This window comes from Miscanthus floridulus, chromosome 18 (assembly GCF_019320115.1).
Source record: "Miscanthus floridulus cultivar M001 chromosome 18, ASM1932011v1, whole genome shotgun sequence".
Lineage (NCBI taxonomy): Eukaryota > Viridiplantae > Streptophyta > Magnoliopsida > Poales > Poaceae > Miscanthus > Miscanthus floridulus.
Genome location: NC_089597.1, coordinates 35,424,777 through 35,448,425, shown reverse-complemented (window position 1 = coordinate 35,448,425; position 23,649 = coordinate 35,424,777). Strand labels below are relative to the sequence as shown.

The window sequence follows — 23,649 nt, the reverse complement described above, 5'->3', positions numbered from 1 at the left end:
GGAGCCAGCGGTGGGGCTAGGGAGGCTCCAGCCCCCCTACCGCTCGCGAGCAAGCGAAGCCCCGTAGAGCCGCCGTCTGAAATTTCAGCTGTAGATGTATAGGTAGGAGGGACTAAGATTTACTGAACCTCTTTTCTTGCTAATTGCCATTGTTTAGCCCCTCCTAAGTTTTTTCCTAGCTTCGTCCCTGTCTGTGTACTTCCAACATCTGGTGGCCAACCCGGGCATTGGGAAGGTGTTCTACAAGCTTTCATTTGATCATAAGTTAATTTGGGTTGCTTTGTTTGCTGCTGAGAGGTTCCCAGGACAGTAAAATGGTGACTGTAATGGTTCTTTTGCTTGCCACGAATGGAACAATTTAGGTGTGGTTTAACTAAGTCGTGTTAAGAACGACGTATAGGAATATGAAGTAAAGAATCAAGCCACAGAGGAGACACACGATTTTACGTGGAAAACCCCTCCGATGTGAAGGGGAAAAACCACGGGCACCAGCCAGCAACAATCTCACTATCTCAAGAGTTTTGGGTTACACGCCTATGGCGGCTTACAAGAGAATCAAGTCTCCACGAAACCCTAGCAAGGGTGTATATACCGTACCGTACCGCGGGGGGCTCCGCCCCCGCACCCCCCGAGCACAGGGGCGAGACCTGATGGGCCGGCTTCAGACTCCGCTACGCTCCGGCCCAAGCCTCCGGCGACGGGCCTCCGCTTCGCTCCGTCAGAAGCCCGGCCTATATCCTGGAGTGAATTTGGAACAACTCCAACAAGTCGAAGGCATGAACTTTATATTATGTCATAGCCTTGAACCTTGTAGCATGTGTTAGCTGTTATGCATAAGGCTTTCAGCTTGCTGTCATCATGTACAAAAGCCTGTAATCTGTACTGTTTGAAAACTAGAACTTGACGTTAGCTGTAAGCATGTCACATGCTAATATTTGTGAGGCATGAACTTTAAAATTATAGTAAGCCTCGCACTTGCATTTTACATATGAATTTGCCATTTATTATATACATGTGATGTGATGATTATTTTCAATGACAATACACATGTACCCAGGAGTTCACTAATCACGTGTACATGTACCAGGAGTTCACTAATCAGGTGTGAGTACAAATAGATAGAGGTAACTTTACCTATGTTGTGAGGGAGGTAACCCCATACGGATGTCATGTCTCTATCCCTTCATCCAAACAAGAGAGAGGACCATCCCATCCCATTTTGTCCCTCAAACCAAACAAAAAACAGGGTCCATCCCATCTCTTCAACCAAACCGAAAATGGAACTACCTCATCCCACGAACTAGAGTCAGGACCATCCCATTCTACCTTAACTCCGAACCAAACACAACCTTAGAGAGCAAAAAACGGAGTTGTAGAGGAGATCTATGACGCAACAAAGTGGAGGCATGTCAAAAAGTAACATGCATATGATGGAGCATGTAGGGAATCGTCTTATTTAGCCCAAAAAAATTTAAGCAATCTGCGTAGAGAGAAACGGAGAAGGAAATGCTATAATAGATTGTATAACAGCAGAGGAAGAACAAACATTTTAGTTTATATAAGCAATGCCGGTTATATAATAAGAAGCAGAGCCAGGGGTGTCTCTATCAAGGAGGTAGATCTGTTTGAACCTGGGGCATTTACGGTGCTGTTGTTAGCGTTCGTTTCGTCCACTGCTCTTTTGTTCCTGTTTGGAGTCTTCTGTCTTCGACCTGTACATAATACAAAAAGCTAATATCATTGGATTGATGTAGGTGTAGCAGGGCTGTTCTTGAGCTCTGTATGCAAACCTACTATTTGGCCGTGGAGGTGGAGTTGGCTAATGAGGCCGCTTTTTTTTTTTGGCGGTGCCCAGTCTTGTTTCCGTTGGTTTCTTCACTACTTGTTTGTTCCTGTATGTTGAGAAACAAATGTGTACATATGTTAATACTGGCCAGGTAGCTCAGGGAATGAACAAAGCTGCGGCAAACCTGAGCACTCGAATACATATGTTTGTGCATTGATTTACAAAGTACCGAATGATGGCACCAAACAATTGTTGCATGCGTACCTCTTCATCGGTGTTGCTATCCTGGAATAGCTGCCTGCGAACAGACTGTTTTTGTGTAGGACGCCTGTTAACAGTAATACGCTTATGTCTGTCAGTGATATGGATTGCAAAACACAACATGAGTGTCTGAACTGTGATGATCATGTGCACCGGTATTGGATGGTAATCCAACTCACTCAGTGAAAGTGTGTTCCTGCGGTGTCTGAAGCTCGAAACCCGGAGGAGGTGTCTACAGTGGGAATCGAAGGGAAATTTTGTTAGTTTATTTGGTTGGTCCAGATTACCCAAATGTAAAGGTAGCAATATAGAAATAAATATAAGTACAGGGCATTCAAGCTGCTTACCGGAATATTAACTGGGTTCATAATATCAGCGATAAGACCACTCTGTTCATCCTGTGACGCATTATGCGTGGTGCCTCCTATAGAAAGCGGCGCCGGTGTTTCTGTAGATGTAAGAGAAGCGAACACCTCTTTGTAAACAACATTTTTTGTTTCATTTGTACAGGCACCAATTTCATCCTCTATTAAAAGTTTAAGCCCCTGTCTTGAAGTAACACGAGAGACGGCAACATACAACTGGCCATGGGTGAAAACCGGCTTCTTAAGGTAGACACCAACAGCAGAAAGAGTTTGGCCTTGGCTTTTGTTAATAGTCATAGCATAGCATACTTTTATTGGATACTGACGCCTCTCAAGAACAAATGGCCACTTTGTATTTTTTTAGAGTCAAAGAAATCCGAGGTATAAGGACATTTTCGCCTGCAATAGTTTCAGTCATGATTTTTGCCTCTATGATCTTGTCTCCTAGGGCTGTAATGGTAAGCCTTGTGCCATTGCACAGACCATCAGACTGGTTCAAGTTACGCAGTAACATCACTGGTACACCCTTTTTCAGAAGTAATCTGTGGGGTGGGAAATTGTTTCCATTTAAGGAATTCAAGAATTCAACAGGATATAATAAATGATAAGATTCATGGCCACCTGTGGACTTCGATATGCTATCAGCACTGAGGTACTCTTTTTGTGTCTGGTAATAAAGACACAATGTGGTCATTGACTGCCGCTGCTACATCATTTGTAGGTGTTAAAATAACTTGCTCTCTAAGATACGCTTCGTTCCGATAATGTATCTGCAAATCTGGGTAAATAGAATCAACTATGCAAGATAACTTATCATCTTCAGTCATAAGAAGTAAATCATCTGGTATCCTAATCCATGAAGCTTCAGTTTCCCCTTCCTTTGCCACACAGCCTCTATATTGCCTTCACCGACATCTAATGTCCATTTGCTAAAATCAGCTAAATCTTTCTGGGCATCTAAACCTTCGCTCGATGATGACAGACGCATATTCTCTGTTAAGTGCAGAACTGTAACAGCGGACCAGAGACTGGAGTTAACTATAGCCGAATTTACAATTTCTGCTCGACCCCCACCTTCAATAACAGGTAGTATGTGCCTGGGGTCACCACCAAGCACTACAACCTTTCCACCAAACGGTACAGCAGTAGCATCTGGGAAATGAGTAGACTGCACATCGCGAAGAGTCCTATCCAAAGCTTCAAAAGCTCTTCTATTAGTCATTAGAGCTTCATCCCATATTATCAGTGATGTTGCCTCTATTAGCTCTGCCATCATGGACCCTCTTTTAATGTCACAAACTGTAGCATCGTCTAGATCACACGGAATTTTGAAACGGGAATGAGCTGTGCGGCCCCCCGGCAGCAGCAGAGAAGCTATTCCCGAAGAGGCAACAGTAAGAACAATCTTTTTTAGCGCTCTTAGATGGGTGACTATACATGTCCATAGATAGGTCCTTCCCTGTGCCTCCATAACCAGAGACAAAGAAAAAACCGGGCTTATTGTTGTGCACCCTGTCAATTATACAGTTGAAGGCCCGAAGTTGGTCAGAATTCAGAGTGGATGACAGGCTGGTCTCATGCAACAACTGAACAGAATGGTATGACAGCTCTTCATCAATGAGACGGTTTGTAGATAAAGAATAACTGGAGCTGGTTTTTTGTGGCAGGTTGAAGTCACGAATGCTAGAACCACTTTTGGCAAATATTGTTGACAATTCATCGAGCAAGTAGTGTCTAATATGACTGTCAGGCATCTGGTAATTCCTGTTACCTATTATATCCCTAAACTGATATTGAATGTCATCAGAAAAGAGGCGCCAGACTTTTTCAAAGAAGGCATATTCATCTCCAACTTCACAAAAAAGGATCATAGTCACAAATAGCTTCCGCAGCTGTGCTGACGTAGCCCGAGCCAAAGCCTCATCAAAAGCATTGTGCCACTCCTGATCATCGCCAAGGAGGCCACGAGATCTACAGGCCTCTTTAAATGTAGGATGTTGAATACCATTGTGATATCCAAGGTCAGTGAAACTGAGTGCTCCTTTGACTGCCAGCAGGAGCATCCTAAGGTAAAAACGTTCCCCTGCAGAGGGGTGCACATAATGTAGGCGGCCTATTTTGGGATGGTGGTGGCAACGTTTTTCCCATGACCTTGATTTTGCTTCCCATCTCCATTTAGAAGGGAACTGACAGTAAGTAAGCTCTCTAGCCTCAGGATGTAGTTGGTTAGCTATGAACCATTCAGTAAGCATTGTTTTGCGTAAAAATTCCCGTGAAAGAACCCTATCCATCTTGGCCTTGGCACTAAACGTGATGAAGTTGTCGTTGGGCAAATGAACGGGCATCCTCTCAACAGAAGGATAGTGCCTGTGAATGTCGAATCCAAATACACGCCAACACGCGTCTTGCTCACAGATGTAGCGACAATCTGTACTCCTTTATTTCATTGACAGTTTTAGTTTCCCTGTCATATGGAGTATCTTCCGCGTTCCTAAGTCTTTGGAGGTACACTTTGCTACAATCTGCACCATTGGTCACATATTTGAAGAGGTAATTTACGAAGGTTGTTTTGTTGCACCATTCAACATTGATGTGAGCCTGGTATTTTTTCAGCAACGAAATGTTGTGTGGAACAACCCACTTATTATCCAGCTGGAGGCATCCTTTGTCGATGTATAAATCGTTTTGGTAACGCTTATATATAGCAAAGCCATCCGCATCGACACATGTTTCTTCTTGGTAGCGTTTTGGGAAAAACTTGGAACATTTTCCATTCTTCATACAGGGACAGCTAACGTTATATTTTCCACATGGGCCATGAATCATGTGTTCGGCCACAAGAGCATAGCCCAGTGGATCAATCTTTGGGTCAGGTATCTGGGCGCTCACAAAAGAATCAATTAATGTTGGAGTCGGCTGCGATGTATCAGTGGAGGTCCATAAAATGATGTGTGCATGTGGAAGGCCACGTTTTTGGAATTCAACAGTATGGAGAACTGTAAATTGAAGAAGGCAGTCAAGATCCACAGAAGCGTGAAAACAACATGACTGAATGAACAAGGAATAGATAGGCCTGACATTACTGAACAATTTGCATGTAGAGTTTGATGACAATACCTGCATCGCATGGACCAAAAGCATGTCCTTTTCGTATATCATCTAAGAGTTCTTCAAGCTTCATATTAAAGACTCTAACAATAATATCGGCTCTCTCAGTTGGTCTCTGTCCTGCTTCAAGGATACCTTCAGCAATTTCTAGCCATTTAGGATTGCACGTAAAAGTGACAAAGAAATCGGGCGGGCCATACTCTCTGCATATAGCTATTGCATCATGATAATTCTGAATCATGTAGCGCCGACCACCAGTGAATGACGAAGCCAGCATAGTCAGCTTGCCCATTTCATTGCCATCTATGCAACCACGGTTAACAGCATCGGATATACCTTGGATGCTTTCCATACGGATATCCTTTTGGTTATCAAGTATGTACCATAACCTGTTTTCGTCGATACAGGCCCGAGCATCGACCTTAGCCTGTCTCGACAAGGCTCCATAACAAAGATATGGATTGGGTTGGTTGTGTCTATAGTGAAACATGTAGCGAAAGTAGTCCTGCATAGTGACCTTGATGTGTGCTTTTCTGTTCGTAGGTCTAGCGCCCTGGTATAGGACACCCACCTGGAACCCACGCTCACCAAATGGGAATAACAAGGGATACTGTAAGGCCATGAAAGCAGGATGGAGAGCAGATATTTGTTTAAGCTCACCAGACCGTGTTTCTATGAATATGTCACGCTGAAACCTGTCTAAGGAGAAATCCCCCACAACAAGCATAGCAAGCTGATCAGTAGTCGGCAAGTTATACTGAACTGGATCTCCCTCTCTGGCTCCTACAATTCTGATTATCAATTCTTGGTCACCAGAATCTTGCAGCCTGTCTCTTGCAATCCTAAGCTGCCTGGCAAAAGGATTATGTCCGTCAAGCATGTGCACAGGGGACTGGACTACAGATGGATCTAAGTTTGCCTGGGATGCCTCTTCTCGGTTTAACGATCTGTTTGCCTGGGATGTCTTCTCGGTTTAACGATCTTATCCTATTGTTGATTTGATTAGACGTGTCGTATATATATAGCTGTAAGAACTTTGGAGGCCTGCCGTCTGGTGGGAGCAAAGAGCCAATACGATGATGAATCTGACCGCATATCTTGAACAAGGGAGGACCATGTCCATCATTCATTGAACGGTCTATGTTTGCTCCCATCGATGTGAAAGCGAAGAGGCAATTATACTGCCTAATGTTTCTCATGAATTTGTTGGACCTTGCATCGCCATCAAACCTTGCCAATGAGGCCAAAGGTTCTGGGCGTGGTAGAAACGGTGGTATGGAGACTTTCCCGCCTTTACAGCAACCGTTATAAACCACCTTTCTTGCACGGTATGATGATTCACGCTTAACCCTTTCGCTGTACCAGAAGACAGCATGGCAGTAGGGGCATTGCAAATCCGGTGAGCCATGGTATGATCTTCCTGGATATGATGCTGCAGACGTGGAAAAGGTGTCAGGATGTAAACTATGCTGTGCTAAGAAGAATGCAGTGCCCGAAAAGCAGGAAACACTGGGTTTCGTTTCATAGACTGGGAAAGGCTTACGGAAACCAAGGAAAGTATACCTTTTAGTGCTTCTATGAAGGGATCGTCGAAATGTCCGCATCTGGAATCTATCGAACCAGCGGCAGAATTTCCTGATTGTATAGCTACATCAGTAAGTAGAGGAGATAGGTGGAAGGCAAAAGAAAAGGGCCACGGAATAGAAAAGCTGCCAATAGCTATGCCATGTAGCACGCATAGATAAGGGCCAACTTAACAATCTATTACCTCTTTGAGCCAAGCGACACTGATTTAATTTTTGTTTCCGTTTCCGGCGACATTCAGTAGCACGAGGAGTGGAAACAACATGGTGGTCAGGACATCTGGCACAAGAATGGATGAGATAAGAAGAGAATAGAGGCAGTCTAAAACAGAGGTTGCGACGTGAAGAACGCAGACCCCACAATATCACCGGCTCAGATGAGTCAACCACTCTCTAGTTTTGTCGAGCACTCGCTAGTGTTGTCGAGCACCCACTAACTAAGTCGACCACGAACCAGCGTTGTCTGTTTCCACACACTATGGCTAGAGGTTCAAGAAGAGAAAGAGCAGAGCATACACATACAGTACAGGACACCAGTGTTGGCCGAAGCCCTGTATGGGAGATGGCAAATCTGAACTCTCTTTACTGAGTTGCCGTGACAATCTATTTATACAACTCTATCCATCTAGTCCTAGTACAGCGCACATGCTGCAACAGTAACTACATAACACAGCAGGACTGACTTCTGCGCCTGTCCCTACATGTGGTTACAGTATGGTAGGTGAGCCGTTCGGTGTCTGCCTCTGCAGCGGCTACAGTATCACAGCAGGGGGCCTTTTCGACGCCGCCTTTCCTTGCTGTGTGTTCACACAAGAAATCAGTAGTTTATTCTAACAATTCTTTCCCTAAACCTACTGCTATTCCTTGTACCCCCTCCATACCGATCATCTCCTTTAGCTCCGTGAGTCGAAGACGTCCAGGCGGCTTGGTGAGGACGTCCGCGAGTTGCCGACCAGTTTCGACGAACTCGATGACGATCTGCCCTCCATCGACACAGTCCCTGAGGAAGTGGAACTTCATGTCGATGTGTTTGCTCCGGTCACGCAGAACTAGATTCTTCGCGAGGGCGATGGCGGGCTGGTTGTCCACCATCAGTGCTGATGGGTGAGCTTCCACGTCGGTCAGCTCGCCCAGCGGCCAGCGTAGCCACACAACTTGGCACGCTGTTGTGGCCGCCGCTACGTACTCTGCCTCGCATGTAGATAGCGCCACCACCTTCTGTTTCAGCGACAGCCATGAAATTGGGGCCGACCCGAGGAAGACGAGCACGCCAGAGGTGCTTTGTCGTCCGTCGATGTCTCCCGCCATGTCTGCATCGCTGAACACAGTGAGCTGCAGCATAATCCCACCGGTCTTGGGAAAGATGATCCCTTGATCCAACGTTCCCTTGACGTAGCGCAGTAGCCGCTTCACCGCAGCCCAGTGATCCTCTCTGGGATCCTCCATGAAGCGACTAACGTAGCCCACGACGAACGCAATGTCCAGCCTCGTGTGGACTAGGTAGCGCAGACCGCCAATGATGCTCCGATAGAGTGTTGCATCTACCTTCGCCGTGGTGCTGGCCTTTGTCAGCTTCAGCCGCTCCTCCATCGGAGTTACGCATGGCTTGCACTCAGGCATGCCGCTTCACTCCAACAGCTTAGAGGCATACGCGCTCTGACCGAGCGTGAGTTCCTCCTTCCCCTGTCTCACCTCGATGCCGAGGTAGTAGGAGAGTGCGTCGAGATCGCTCATTTGAAAACGAGCCGCCATCTCACGCTTGAAGCCATTGATGTCCTCCGTGCGCGTGCCGGTGACAATCAAGTCGTCCACATACACGCCGCCGATGAGCTCCTCCTTCCCTCGTCGCCGTGTGTAGAGCGTGTGCTCGGTTGCACGCAGCTGAAACCCAAGCTCGCCCAGCGTGGTGTCAAGCTTGGCATTCCATGCTTGTGGGGCCTGCCACAGCCCGTAGAGCGTCTTGCGCAGTCGGAGCATCCTGTGCTCCTCTCCATTGATGGCGAAACCTGGAGGTTGCCTGACGAAGACCATCTCCGCCAGCTCGCCGTTGAGGAAGGCCGATTTAACGTCCAAGTGATGGACGCGCCAGTCCTTTGTTGCTGCTAAGGCTAGTAGCAAATGGGCCGACTCCATGCGCGCTACTGGCGCAAAGACTTCCTCGAAGTCTATGCCCTCGCGCTGAACAAAGCCTCAGGCAACGAGGCACGCCTTGTGCTTGACAATGGCGCCGAGCTTGTCCCACTTGACCTTGTACACCCACTTCAGGCTGATCGAGCGACGTCCTGGAGGTGGATCGATGAGCAGCCATGTCTCGTTTTTCTCGATCGCCTTCATCTCCTCCAGCATCGCCCGTTGCCAATTTTCATCGCGCTCGGCTAGCATGAACGTGGGTGGTTCCTCTGCACTGATGAGCAGCAGCTCTTGATCATTGAGTAGCCAACCAGCCAGTCCTGAGGGTCCTGTGCCGCCAACGATGTCGTCTAGCCTACGGAACCGCACCTCCTCACCTTCGTGGAAAGCATCCATGAACTCAGTGATGTCACCGAGAGGTGAGGCGAACTCAATCAGTGTTGATGGAGTTCCCGGTTCTATCGGAGTGCTCGACATAGCACCTAGAGTGCTCAGCACCCTGGTTACAGTGCTCGACATTACTTCTAGACAACTCATCATTACTCCTGCAGTGCTCGGCACCACTATAGGAGTGCTCAGCCTCAGTCTTGGAGTAGTCGGCACCACTGCAAGACCTCTTGGCTCTACCACGGGAGTACTCGGCTCTACTGCTGGAGTGCTCGGCACTCCTCCCAGAGTGCTTGGCACCTCTTCCTTAGCGTCTCCACCACCGTGGATGACCAGGTGCTCGACGACGAAGGTGTTGGTGAAGCCGCCAGCTTCCACCATGCTTGGACTGCTCCAGTCCCAGGCCGCCTTCTCATTGAACACGACGTCGCGTGAGACAAGTACCTTGTCTCCGCATGGGTCATAGAGTCGGTACGCCTTGGTACCCTCCACATAGCCCAAGAACACCATCGGTGTGCTCCTGTCCTCCAGCTTGGTGTGGTTCGGCTTCATCTTCCTGACATGGCCGATGCAGCCAAATGTCCGAAGGAAGGACATGCCCGGCTTGCACCCATACCAAGCTTCAAATGACGTCTTGCCTGTTAGGGCCTTGGTCGGAGAGCGGTTGAGGATGAACACCGCCATGGTCACTGCCTCACCCCAGAACCTTGCCGGTATGCCTTTGGCCTTGATCATGGATCGGGCCATGCCGACCACCGTCTGGTTCTACCTCTTCACCACGCCATTCTATTGTGGTGAGTACGACATGGTGTGGTGTGGCACCATACCCTAATCCACACAGTACGCAACAAACTCCATCGAAGTGAATTCGCCGCTGCGATCGGTCCTCGGCACATGGAGCTTCTTGCTGCTCTCAACCTCCACGTGCATCTTGAACTTCTTGATCGCCATCGCCACTTTGTCCTTGCTCGTCAGGAGTTTCAGCCACATGTAGCGACTGCAATCATCCATGAACAGGAGGAAGTACCGCTGACCACCGTTTGTAGCTAGCGTGATTGGCTCACAGAGGTCGCCATGGACGAGCTCGAGAGCGTCCTTCACGCGATACTTGGCCACCTTTGGGAATGGTAGCCTCCTCTGCTTCTCGGCCAGACAGCTGTCACACAGCTCACCTCCGTGCTTGTTGTGGGGTAGCCCTCAGACCATCTTCTCTAGCCGACCAAGCGCATCGAAGCTGAGATGTCCAAACCGAGCATGCCACATCCACGGTTCCTTGGTGTGCCTTGCCACCAGGCACACTAGCTGCTCTACTTTCAGGTCGAGCAGGTGCAACCAGTTCAGGGACCTCTTCACCTTGGCAAGAAGTCGCTGCTCCTAGTCCCTGATCCTAAGGACTCCATCCTTGATCAGTACCTCGCTACCACGCTCATCCAGCTGACCAATGCTGATGATGCTGGAACGCAGCTGCAGGATGTAATATACATCCGTTAGCATGCGGTGCTCCCCGTTCTGGCACCTAAAGATGATGGTGTCGTGCCCTTGGATTGCCACCCTTGAGCCATCACCAAACTTCACCGTACTGGTAACATCGTCGTCGAGCTTGGAGAAGGATGCCTTGGAGCCCATCATGTGGTTACTGGCACTAGAGTCTAGATACCACCGCTGCTTCTGGTCAGCACCCACACATCCAAGGTGGACTTGGGCACGTGGTTCATCGAGGTTGACAGTCTTTAGGGCCTTCATAAGTCCTTCCACCATCTTTGCCTCTTCCTTCTCCTCGGCCTCGACGTCGTGTAGTGCACAGAACGTCGCCATTAGGATAGTGGCCTCATCATCATCATCAGCTTGCGCTAGATGAGCCTCAGCCTTCTTCTCCTGCTTGCGATTTAGGCACTCTCGTGCCCAATGGCCCATCTTCCCATAGCGTCGGTAGGCATTGGGGTCGACCTGCATCTTCTTCTCTGAAGAAGCCCTGCCGTGGCCCTTGCCATCGCCACCGTGGCTGGAGGACGCTGCCTTCCCGGAGTTCCTCCAGGTAGCCCACTCCTCTTCCATCAGCAGCAGTTTGCCGCTGTCCTTCGTTGCTATCGCCTGCTCTAGGCGCTCATCCACCACCCATAGACGGCCTGTCACATCCTCAATGGTGAGGGTGGACAAGTCCAGCATCGTCTCTATGGAGAGAGCGATCTGGATGTACTTTGCCGGCACAGAGTGGAGGTACTTGGAGACCACCTCCTCTTCGTCGATGGTGACACCGTGGCTCTTCAGCTTGTTGATGAGCGTCTGCAGGTGGATGGAGAAGTCCTCCACCATTTCACCATCCTTGAACTTGAGGTTGGCGTACTCATGCTTCAGAAGCTAGGCCGTCGCCTTCTTTGCGCTGTCAGAACCGACGCGCATTGCCACAATAGCCTCCCACACCTCCTTAGCAGAGCTCTTCGCCCCCAACGGCTCCTTGTACTCTGCCGGTACAGCAGCGAGGATAGCCTCCAACATTGACATGTCATCTTCCTCATTGTCGGTGGCCTTATCAATAGCATTCTAGAGCCATCGGGCTCTAAGCTTGACCTTCATGGTCACCGACCACTCTCTATAGTTGGTGTGAGTCAGCGTCAGCCAACTAGTGCTGCTGTCCTCCCGCACCATGCGAACAACGACCTCTGGTCGTGGCTGGGCATCCACAATAGTGCCACTGCTGTTGCCCATTTCTGAACCGCCCGTCATCGCAGCGGTTAGTCTGGTGACGACGCTTGTACGGCTCTGATACCACTTGTTAGCCCATAGGTTCATCGACTCAGGTGAGTCAACCAGTCTCCAGTCTTGCCGAGCACCCACTAGTGTTGCCGAGCACCCACTAGCTAAGCCGACCACGAACAAGCATTGTCCATCCCCACACACTATGGCTAGAGGTTGAAGAAGAGGGAGAATAGAGCATACACACACAGTATAGGATACCAGCATTGGCCGAAGCCCTGTTTGGGAGATGGCAAATCTGAACTCTCTTTACTGAGTTGCCGTGGCAGTCTATTTATACAACTCTATCCATCTAGTCCTAGTACAGCGCACATGCTGCAATAGTAACTAGATAACACAGCAGGACTGACTTCTGTGCCAGTCTCTACATGTGGCTACAGTGTGACAGGTGAGCCATTCGGCGCCTACCTCTACAGCGGCTACAATATCATAGAAGGGGGCCTTTTTGGCGCCGTCTTCCCTTGCTGTGTGTTCACACAAGGAAGTAGTAGTTTATTCTAACACATAGAACCTCTTTTATGTACTAGTATAGAAGATCCTGCCTTAGGCGCCGACATTGACACCGAAGCCAATTTTTTTATTTTTAGCCCTTTTTGAAATTTTTTCACAAATATGCCCCCAGAGGAAAGATTTTAAAATCTAGACCCTTAGCTCAGCGCCAGCGTCCCTGGCGCTGAACTCTTGGGCTCGAATCCAACATGGCAATGAAATGGTAGGGAAGCTCGGCGCCAGTCACCCTGGTGCCGAGCTCGGTGCCGAACTTGGCGCTAGGGTGACTGGCGCCGAGCCTGCCTTACGTATGGGCCCCAATCCTTTCTCTCATCTCCCTCTCTCTCTCACTTTCCTCTCGCCCGTGCGCAGAATCATCGCCGCCGCCCACGCCTGCTCCCGTACTCGGCCACCGGCGCCTGCACGCCGTCTCCCTCGCCACGCCCCGCACTCGGCTGCCCACGTTCCACGCCTGCGCCGTGCCCTGTGCCAGCGCTGTGGTCGTGTCGGACCACCACGCTTTGCACCCGTGTCGACCTCCCATGCTGCGCTGATCCTCTCGTCGTTCCCCACGCCCGCGCCACGCTCCACGCCCCCACTGGACCGTCGGACCCCGCGCCCTCACCGAACCACCGTGCCCTACACCCTCACCTCTCCCGATGTGCCACCTGCGCCCGCGGCCGCCTTGGCCGCGCCCTGCCATGCTGGTGGAGTGATCGTGACGATGCCGCCCCCTACCGCCGGCCTCGCCCGCGCCCGACGTCTCGCCCGTGCCCGCCAAGCCAGCCTCTCCATGTGGTGCGCTGGCCATCCTGCGCCCGCCACGCCCCACCACCATTGTCGGATGCTCCCCCACTAGCCCCGGCACCTGCAGCGCCCGGCCATGCCACCGCCTGCCCGGCTCGTCGGTAGGACCCACACCCGGCGTCCGCTGCGACTCCGTCGACGTCCACGACTCCATCGTTGGATATGTAAAAATTGTGAATTTACAATGTGCGTACTTAGTTAGCTTTGATTGTAGTGTAGTAGTTTTGGTATTTGTTATTTACTAGTTAATGTGATGACTCAGGTAGTTGATTTAGTTAGTGATCTAGTGAGATATCTATGTATATAGATTGAAACATAGATACATAGGTACATAGATATAGTTAGATAGCTACTTAGATAGGTAGTTACATATTTAGTTAACTAAATAGGACCTAGCTATTTAGTTAGTACATTGTATCTATGTATGTAGTTATTATCTTATTTACTTAGTTTGTAGTTAGAAAGTACTTATTAGGTATTATCTATCGTCTAATTTGGACTAAAGCACATATGTTTTGTTATGTGTTTAAACTAGATGAACAACCTAGTGACCATATATCATGGAGGCACCGTTGAATACGATCGCTATGGATATGTTGAGTTTGTTGACATGCAAAGCGTGCCTATGCTATTCAATGATAGACCTTCATTTAGTGAGATGGTTGCAAGGGCTCGGGAGGAGCTGTATTGCCTTGGAGATGATGGCATTGCAGTTGAGGGTGTACTGCACCTAGGTTCTCCTCCAACATCCTTAGGCAAATGATCCCAATTGGGTGTGTGGATCAGTGGGAGAACTATGTGAGATCGGCTATGAAGAACCAGCTGCAATGTTTGGACGTCGTCGTGCGTCGGGTGTTAGTTGATCCCATCCCTCATGGGTTTTCCCCACCAATGGGTCAGCAGGCACACATAGACCCTCCCATCCCAGAACCTGATATGGATTTGGAGGTTGCACCTATGGTTCTCGATGCTCAATCTACCCCCAATGTGGTAGTTGGAGATGCTTGTCAGACTCATTTTGTTGTGGCAGATCCTCCTCATGAGATCCCTTTGTCATAGAATCATCCGAGTAAGTGTCTTAACCGCATGGTTATTAGGAGCTTACCCCCTTCCTTACATCCATTTCTTTCATTCTTTCCTTATTTCTCTATTTATGTTGCAGGAGACATTCCTGAGAATGTGGATGTGCCCCCTGTTGCTGCGCAAGTGCACTTTGGAGATGGATTTCGTGGCTCCAATAATGTTGAAATTATGCATGATTCAGAGCCATATGAGATGGCAAGGGCTCTTGATTCTGATGATGATCGCGCTATTGGAGAGTTGACAGAGAGTGATGTTGAGATGCTGAGGCGTATCTTTCTTGGCCGCCATGATCCAAGAGTTCACGAGTTCAGTGATCTTGCTCATTCTGATCAGGCGTGTGCAGAAGGACGTGATGATGAGCTCCTAGAAGCTCCTGAGGCTGGTCCTAACATGGTAATTGAGAATGGGAGGGTGTTCAATGACCTCCCTGCATTGAAAAGGTGGTTGCAGACATTTGCAGTGATACGAAAGAGACCTTACAAGGTCTTGTATTCATATGTGGAGCGCTGTTACATAGTTGTGTGTGACAAGGAACGCTACCTATGGAGGGTTTGTGCAAGGAAGCAAAAGGTCATCGGAAAGTGGAAGATCATAAAAGTTGTTGGGCCACACAATTGTACTGACCATGAGCTGACACTGAGGCATTGGCAGTGGACATCTACCCTCATTGCCAAGCAGTTGATGGGAATATTGCAGGGAGAACCCAACATGAAGGTGAGGACAATTATCAGGAACATTGAGGCATTGTATGGAGGTTATGTGATAACTTATGGTAAAACTTGGAGGGCTAAGCAATGAGCATGGAAGATGATATATGGGGATTGGGAGGATGGGTACGAGCAGCTGCCAGTACTTTTTAATGTAATCAAAGCGGTAAATCCAGGCATGCATTATGAGTACATCCCAAAACCAAATGCATGGAAGGATGGGTGGTAGATATTCTTCCATGATTTCTGGTGCTTCCCTCAGTGTGTCGAGGCCTTTAGGCACTGTCATCCCATCTTCTCCATTGATGGTATGTTCTTGATTACCAAATATCAGGGCACACTTCTTATAGCCATATCTTGTGATGCGAACAACAGGTTGGTTCCTTTGGCATTTGCTTTGGTTGAGAAGGAGAACAACGACAGTTGGGGATGGTTCTAGTGGCTAGTCTGGATACATGTGGTTGGGCCTGACAGAGAGGTTGGTGTCATATCTGATAGGCACCAGGGCATACTTAATGCCATGCGAGAGCAGATAGAGGGGTATGCACCTTTGCACCATCATTGGTGTACTCGGGACCATGCCGAGAATCTACTCCAGAAGGATGGTGTGAAGGGTAACTTTGATCTGTTCTAGGAGGCGGCTCGATAGCTTGAGGACAAGTACTTTTAGAAAAAGTTAGAGCAAGTCAGAACTACATCAAATGCAGAAGGTAGACAATGGCTCACATGTTTGATGAGGGATTTGGAGAAATGGATGAGAGCTCATGACGCCAGTGGATGGAGGTACGAGTTTCAGTGCAGCAACATGGCAGAGTCATTCAATAAGTTGCTATTAGGGATACATGGTATGCCCGTGAATGCAATCATTCAATTCACCTTCTATAAACTTGTTGCCTGGTTCAACGATAGACATGCACATGCATTGAAGTCGTGGAGTGATGGAGAGATATGGGCTCCAAAACCAAAGGCACACCTAGAGAAGGCAAATGAAAGGGCTGGCACTTTGACCATGCCATGGGGACTTATCAGGTTGAATATAGGGGCAGTACAATGTCCGATGGCGAGGTCCGAGAGTCGAGGATGCATGTTGTTGTCCTCCAAGATTTCAAATGCACATGTGGTAAACCAAGGCAGTATCACTTTCTATGTTTCTATTTGGCGACAGCAGCTAGGCATCGCAACTATAATATCGAGAGCAGGATACCTCATGAGTTCAGTGTCGACACACTTGTGCACACATGGAGCCCCCGCTTCATGCCTTTCCGGGACCCTAGAGAGTGGCCTCCATATGATGGGCCGAAGTACATTACGGATCTAGCTTACCATTGGAACAAGCGTGGATCAAGGAAGAGGACGAGGCACAGGATGGTTATGGATTAGATACCCGGAAGAACAAGGTGTGGGAGAGGAACCCCATTTGTTACTAACCCCGAGCAGTACGAGTGTGGCAAGTGTGGTAGACTTGGCCACAATTCATGAAGTTGCCATTGGCAGATTAGTGAGGTGCGATTATTGGTTGATTATATTATTTAATATTTGTTGAATTCATTTAATTAATTATGCATGTAATTGTGTCAATTACTTGTACATTTCTAAGTTCATGTTTCATTGTATATTGAATTTCTAATTCATTGACTTTTTTGTAGGATGGCGCAATTCCACCTGCTCGACCCGATGTATGAGGCGACCCACCAAGGACGTCTCATAGCGCAGGGGCAGGTAATAATCTATATGTTTTGTTCAAATTTTGGTGAGCGTATATGTGTTCGTGAAGTAATAGGAGACTATGTTTTATTCCATGCAGGACCTTCCGCTCCTTCATCCTAGAACCCATAATGGGTTCTTGGACATGCGGTACGATGACAGGTACACTCCTTTCCTACAAAGAGCTGGCCTGGATGTCATCTCTTTTCAGGTTCATCGTGGGTTGCCCAAGTTCAACTCAGCGGCCATAACTGCATTGGTTGACAGGTATTATATTCAATCATTGCCTCCATTCATGGGCCTCCATTCATGGTCATTTGTTCATGCGCTTGCCTTTTTGACATGTAATCTTGCTTTGTCTAAAATATAGATGGCGGACGGAGACTCATAGCTTCCACCTACCTTTCAGGGAGATGACAGTCATGCTCCAGGACTATCAGAAGATGCTAGGATTGAGGATTCACGGCAACCCAGTCACCGGGCAATGCAGGTCAGAAGGCTGAAGAGCACGAGTGGAGGCCTTCCTTGGGTGTGAGCTTGGTGAGCAAGGGGCTCGCACTTCTAGAGTTCTCATCTCCTAGCTTCGATAAGAGTTCACACAGTGCCCCGAGGAGGCAGATGAGGAGACACTTGGGTACTACTCCAGGGCATGGATCCTACACTTGTTTACCTATGTTCTCTTCCCCAATGCCATGGGTGACACTGCGTCCTAGATGTGGGTCCACTGCCTTAGTGACTGGGACCAGGCAGGTCACTATAGCTAGGGCTCTGCAGTCTTGGGTTTTCTATACCGATAGCTGTGCGAGGGGTGTCGTCGGACTTTGTCCAACGCGTCACTTGCTGGATGCGTGTGCCTGCTCTAGCTATGGATGTGGGCTCGTCTTCTAGTTGGCTGTCTAGAGGTTCTGGCTCATCGTGAGTGGTTCCAAGGTCAGCCTCCAAGTCGACAGCCGATGTGGGCATACCTTTGGGACCAAGTCAGGGTTCCATACGCGAGGTTAGAGTGGGCGTACATTGAGTTCACGAACAAGCTAGACACGCTGACGACGTCTAGTGTAAGTAAATTTTATTTCCCATGCTGGTTTGAAATGAATTAGTCTACCATCTAACATCTTGTTTGGACCTGTTGTAGGTGGAGTGGGAGCCATACGATGGAGAGGGGACACTTCCTTTTCAGTTGAGCAACATTTGTGGGTTCGACGATGACTTCTATAGGACGAGGTGCCCTCTAATCTGCTTCTATGCTGTCGAGTTCCACCTGCCAGATAGAGTTGCACGCCAATTTGAAGTGAGACAGCTTTGGCCTTTGGCTCTGTTCTCGACTGGCGTTGACTTACACAAGTAAGGGTTTTGCTATTTCAAATGTCTCGTGATGGTCCATTTCTATTAATATGGTGACATGTACATGGATTCAAGTAACAATGACATACGTGCAGGTTGGATCGTCAGAAGAATAGAAAGATTTTTGACTGAGAGAAGCACCACCAGTTCTACATTGAGTAATGGGAGGAGATGCACGACAACGTGGACGAGAACAACGAGCTACACATGAACTGTGAGTTCAGGCGGTACCAAGCTTGGTACCAGCGTGCGACACATTGTAGGCTGAGGGTACAATGGACAGAAAGATGACTACGCCGACATCGAGTCCTCTGATGATGAAGACACGGCGTACGACCAATCTACACGTGCAGGAAGGCAGGTGGAGGTAGGACCGATCTTGGACAGAGTGGTAAGTCAATTGACTTATTTTTCTATGTTAAGTTGCATACCAATACATTAGGCGTTAGAGTTATCTATTTTAGTTAGTGCCACCTTCAAGGCGTATCATCCTTATAATACGTTAGATTCTTGTACAAAAGAAAACAAAACCTATTGCTATCTATTCAGAAGTATTATTACTGAGAATTTGTTGCAGGGCAATACACTCAAATGCTCCGTTGAAGAAATTGAGTGCATTCGGCCGAGAGTCAGGGACGACTACATGCGTAGCTTCCTAGACGTAAGATTCAAAATATTCTTTCAAACATATTATTAATATGTTAGATTCTTTTAGTTAACATAATTTTGTACAACAGAGGCTGTCACATCGGCTACGCCGTGCGGCTGCTCGTTGTGGTTGCAGGACAGACATGATGCAAGACATGTACGTTCCTTCCATAGGTAGAGGGGGCTTAGGTTCCTCTAGCCAAGCAGCTATAGGGGACGGGGGCGAGGACGACGTGGACTAGAGGCACGAGCAGCTTGGCCCCTCTCAGCTCCATGACACTCCCTCGACTCAGCCTACACACCCTCTAGGCACTAGGCGACGCCGTCCACCTGACCCTTACACTCCAGGTATGAGCACTCTCGGTCACAAGGGTAAGGGTAAGAGTAGGAGGCTATGAGGGTTGTGGTAGATGTCAGTATGCACTATTATGGATTTTGTATTTACTTTCCTGTAACTATTTTGGACTGTATGGACATTGTGGACTATTTGGATTGTGCAGGACATGTTATGTTGATTGTGATGTTCTTTGTGGTTGCATTGTGCTCTTTGGATGATTAAATATTTGGATTATATAATGATGTCTCTGTTTGTAACTGTGTATGCTCCTGAAATAAGGGAAATTCTTGCGATTTTTTTCTGTGAATCATTAATCATTCTACACTGCTAAAAAGGCACAAATATAGTACACAGATTAAATGTAAATTCATTAGAATATGTATAGTCCAATCGTATCATACAGACACTTTGCAGATGAATCTAGGCTTTTCAAGTAACAGTGAACGAATAAAGGCTTTTCAGACATTGAAAATAGACTTTTTAGTTACAAGGACAGCAGCGATTTATCACTTCAGTGACATAGTACTGGCATGCAAGGAAGCACAACTCCATTCCATCTCCACCATCCATCTTATGACTGTTTGATACAAGGGCTGAGGTGAAGGGGCACACGGATCACTGACATGGCACATTGAGAGGCCTCCATTCCTCCTCTCAACCTATAAATAACCCCTCACTCCCTCTCATTCACACACACAACAAGGAAGAAGAGCACTCCTCAGCATTTTCTTTCATTATAGTACCAATGTCTGGAGGGTCGTCCAGAGGGAGAGGAAAGGAGAAGAGAACAACCACTAGGTGGGAGGGTCCTCTTGGTCCCGATTTCTTTGAGAAAGCTCTTTATGAGAGGTTCCTAGTTGAGAGCAAAAGCAATTTCACCAAAGAGGCACCACTGAGAGGATACGATGAACGAAAAGAAGAGTGGCCAAAATGCATGCATGGTGAGGACTGTCTAGTGCAGATGTTCACTGAGGGAATAGATGGAGGTCGTCGTTTCTTCAAATGCCCGTGAGCATGGGTACTTGCTATTAGTATTTGTTTCTTTAATATGTTCCTCATCTATACAACTTACATGACATACTTATTACAGTCTTCCTTGGCCAAAGAAAATTGTGGGTTCACTAGGTGGGTCAATCCTCGACCTATTTATCTGCATGCAGAGTAAATCTACTACCTGTAGGACCGTATCTTCGATCTAGAAAGGGAAGTTAGCAGCGGTTACAAGGACAACGAATAGGATGACAACAACAACGGTGCCAATTCACAGGAGGCACTCTGCAATGATCCATATTGCACCTGCCCTAATCATAGGAACAAGGGTCCTCTGCCGCCACCCTCGCCGCCGCCACCACCAATAATGGGAGGCTACTTTGGAGAAGGTGCAATGAAATTTGTTATGTGGCCACACTACTAGGACGACTTTATCTTATTCACATGGCACATCTATGTGTTTGTCGTTTGGTTTAATTACCTAAGGCATCTTTGGTTTAGTCAAAGGAACTCTGTACTCTAGTTCGGTACATGATTTCACATGCCATTTCATGTGTTTTGTGTGTTGAAAAGGCACAAATCTAGTACACAGATTAAATGTAAATTCATTAGAACGTGTATAGTCCAATCGTATCGTATAGACTTGGGTCGGGACTCCCGACTTGGGTTAGGACTTCCGACCGTCGGAAGTTTCGACTCATGTTGGGACTTCTGACAGCCACAGTCACTGTGCAGGCTAAGTGACTGGGCGTCAGGACTTACAGCATGAGTCATGGCTTCCGACTGTCGGGAGTTTCGACTTACGTCGGGACTTCCGACACCAACGGTTACTGAAAAATATTCTACGTGCTCGTGGAGTGCTAGAGTGTCTCTCTTTTGATTTTATTTTTATGCTTGAGCACTCTATCTTTCTCAGACCAACTAAGTTTGCATCCCTCTTTATAGTGCAACGGATTCTAAACTCAAAAACAAAAATAAAACCATTGGAGAGCGCATATTGAGTAATAGCTACGACATATCTCATTAAGATCACATTAGTCCCTAATTTGGATGTCATCAATACACCAAAACCCACATAGGGGGCAAATGCACTTTCAAATCCTCAGTCTGAAACATACTGAGTAAGCAACTCATCATCCGAGTACCAGTCCTCTACCACAACTCTGCTGCTATGGCTAGGCTCACCTACATTGCTCTAACCTGCCTGTCGCCTGTAGTAAGTGGCCTCCGCTTCATCTACGGCCTCAGCGGCTTGAGTGAAGAACGCGTCATCATCCTCCTCCACCTGCAAGCCCGCCTTTGCTAGAGCGAAGAGCTCGCTCAGTCTGCCAGTGTCGTCCTCAGCCTCCTCCGTCTGTAAGCCCACCTCTGCTAGAGCAATGAGCTCGCTCAATCTGCTAGAGCCTCCTCCATCTACAAGCCCATCTCTGCTAGAGCGATGAGCTCACTGAGTCTGCCAGTGTCATCGTCATCCTCATCCTCCTCATCAGACAACACAATCGGTGATTGAACGGTGCGACCAGCTCATGATCTGTGCTCATCTAACTTCTTTTCCTCATACCTTGCATGAGCCACCTCTACGGCATGTTCCTCGCTGCATCCAATCCCTTCATGTATAAAATACAATCAGTTAGCAACACGATTATATTACATTTAAAATCAGGCAACGAAAAAAGGCTTTCAAGCACTCACTAGCACATAATGCAACAACATGCTCGTTCATGACCTGCATCTGTACTCTTGTCTCCTCCCTTGCCTCCTTCCTTGCCCTCTCATCCTCTAATGTCATCTGTCTCTCCAATCCCCATTTGTCAAGCCCAACATCGATCGGGTTACAAATACCGCGCTGTCTAGCAAACTCACGCATCTTTTCTTTGTGATGTTTAACGAATAGGTTGACGTAGTCAGCTCCATATCCCCTCTTTCGTGTAATTACTTGCCTCCCCTTCAGTTCATTCAAGAACTTAGCTTGACCATCATAACATTCCCACCTGCATTTCCTAGTGCTCTATTCAAACAAAAAATTATATCATATATGTCTTAGCAAAAGAAACAAAAATACGATTTTATGTTTACCACAAAAATAACCAACATCATCATAGTCAACCATATGACCACAATAATGGGCTATTCCAAGCTCCGAAGGGACTAGACCATAGTTGGATTTAACACCACATTCGCACATGACATGAGGTGCTTTGTAAATTACCCTTTCTTTCTTCTTTTCCTTAACCTTTCGCGGTTCTTCCGGCCATTGGTTCTTAGGACCATACAACTACTCCTTGAAATGACACTTCACCATTGAAAACACCTAAATAAGGTGACATTAGTACACGTACACGTAGAGCTAAACATTTAAACATATACACTTTCCACTTACTTCGTGTTTGTTCGGACACACAAACTCCAACGTATTCTCAGGGTTTATCATGGCTCGATCTCCGCATTCGCATAGAGGATGTTCCTTGAGCCGTCTAACTGCGGCTAGGTGCTTAGTCGTCATTGACGGGGGTTAGGGGGGTGGAACCCACCGCTTGAAGTGCTCACGTGGATGTCTCCCTCTAAACCAATCGTCGAAAAGGAGGTACCTAGGGTCAAACTTGTCTGCACCGTCGATCTACTAAAAGAAAAAGCACCTCTCATGGTCCTACACAACGAGATTCCAACAAAATATTAGTAGCATACTTACACAAATAAAGAAAAAAAAGATAGTGGAAATAATTTCTTACATTAAAACGACTGCATGTGTAGAAGCAACGCGCCGCTGTGTCCGGATGTTTCGATTGAAACGTGTGGGCCGGGAAACCATAGTCACAGTTAGGGATAGGGAGGTCAGGAGGGATGTGGGCATCTTTGCTAGACGCGTTGGGGTATAATTCTCCCCCGATACATTTCTTGCATCTAATAAAATGGATGTAATTTAACAAACAAAAATTAAAACATCACAAATTAATGCCAATGAGAACCATAACCACAATACAAACCAATTTCGTTATAAAAACCGAAAGTAATTAACATTAAACCATAAACCTAGGGTTTCTAATGTTATGCACAACAATGAACCCATAAAACATAACAACATGCGCTGCGGTTACCTATGTTTAACACAAATAGTAAAAATTGCATGAAACCCTAAGTAATGACGATTCTTAGGTTGAGAAATTTGACT

General features: G+C 47.5%; 2 protein-coding genes across 2 annotated transcripts in view; both read right to left on the bottom strand.

Moving 5' to 3' along the window:
* LOC136523652 (uncharacterized) overlaps positions 1-2,709 on the bottom strand; it is a 10,539-nt gene extending 7,830 nt beyond the window's left edge. Inside the window, exons 1-3 of the mRNA XM_066517265.1 lie at positions 2,395-2,709; positions 2,227-2,279; positions 2,051-2,114 (exon numbers count right to left, since the gene is read on the bottom strand). Of these exons, the coding sequence (XP_066373362.1) occupies positions 2,051-2,114; positions 2,227-2,279; positions 2,395-2,709 (432 nt within the window). The remainder of the gene's footprint in view (positions 1-2,050; positions 2,115-2,226; positions 2,280-2,394) is intronic.
* A 1,019-nt stretch (positions 2,710-3,728) lies between these two features.
* LOC136523651 (uncharacterized) lies at positions 3,729-5,872 on the bottom strand. Its single transcript, XM_066517264.1, has 3 exons — positions 5,530-5,872; positions 4,826-4,934; positions 3,729-4,779 (listed from the first exon to the last, which is right to left on the bottom strand). The coding sequence occupies exons 1-3, from the start codon at positions 5,870-5,872 to the stop codon at positions 3,729-3,731; spliced, it is 1,503 nt and encodes a 500-aa protein (XP_066373361.1).
* Between the last annotated feature and the right edge of the window lie 17,777 nt (positions 5,873-23,649).

Excerpts from the sequence above, each read along its gene's own strand:
- LOC136523651 (XM_066517264.1), bottom strand. The coding sequence starts at position 5,872 with ATGGAAAGCATCCAAGGTATATCCGATGCTGTTAACCGTGGTTGCATA. Across the intron at positions 4,935-5,529 it reads TTTTGGTCCATGCGATGCAG|ATTGTAGCAAAGTGTACCTC; the intron begins GTATTGTCATCA and ends CCAATGGTGCAG. Across the intron at positions 4,780-4,825 it reads TACAGATTGTCGCTACATCT|GCACTATCCTTCTGTTGAGA; the intron begins GTGAGCAAGACG and ends CGACATTCACAG.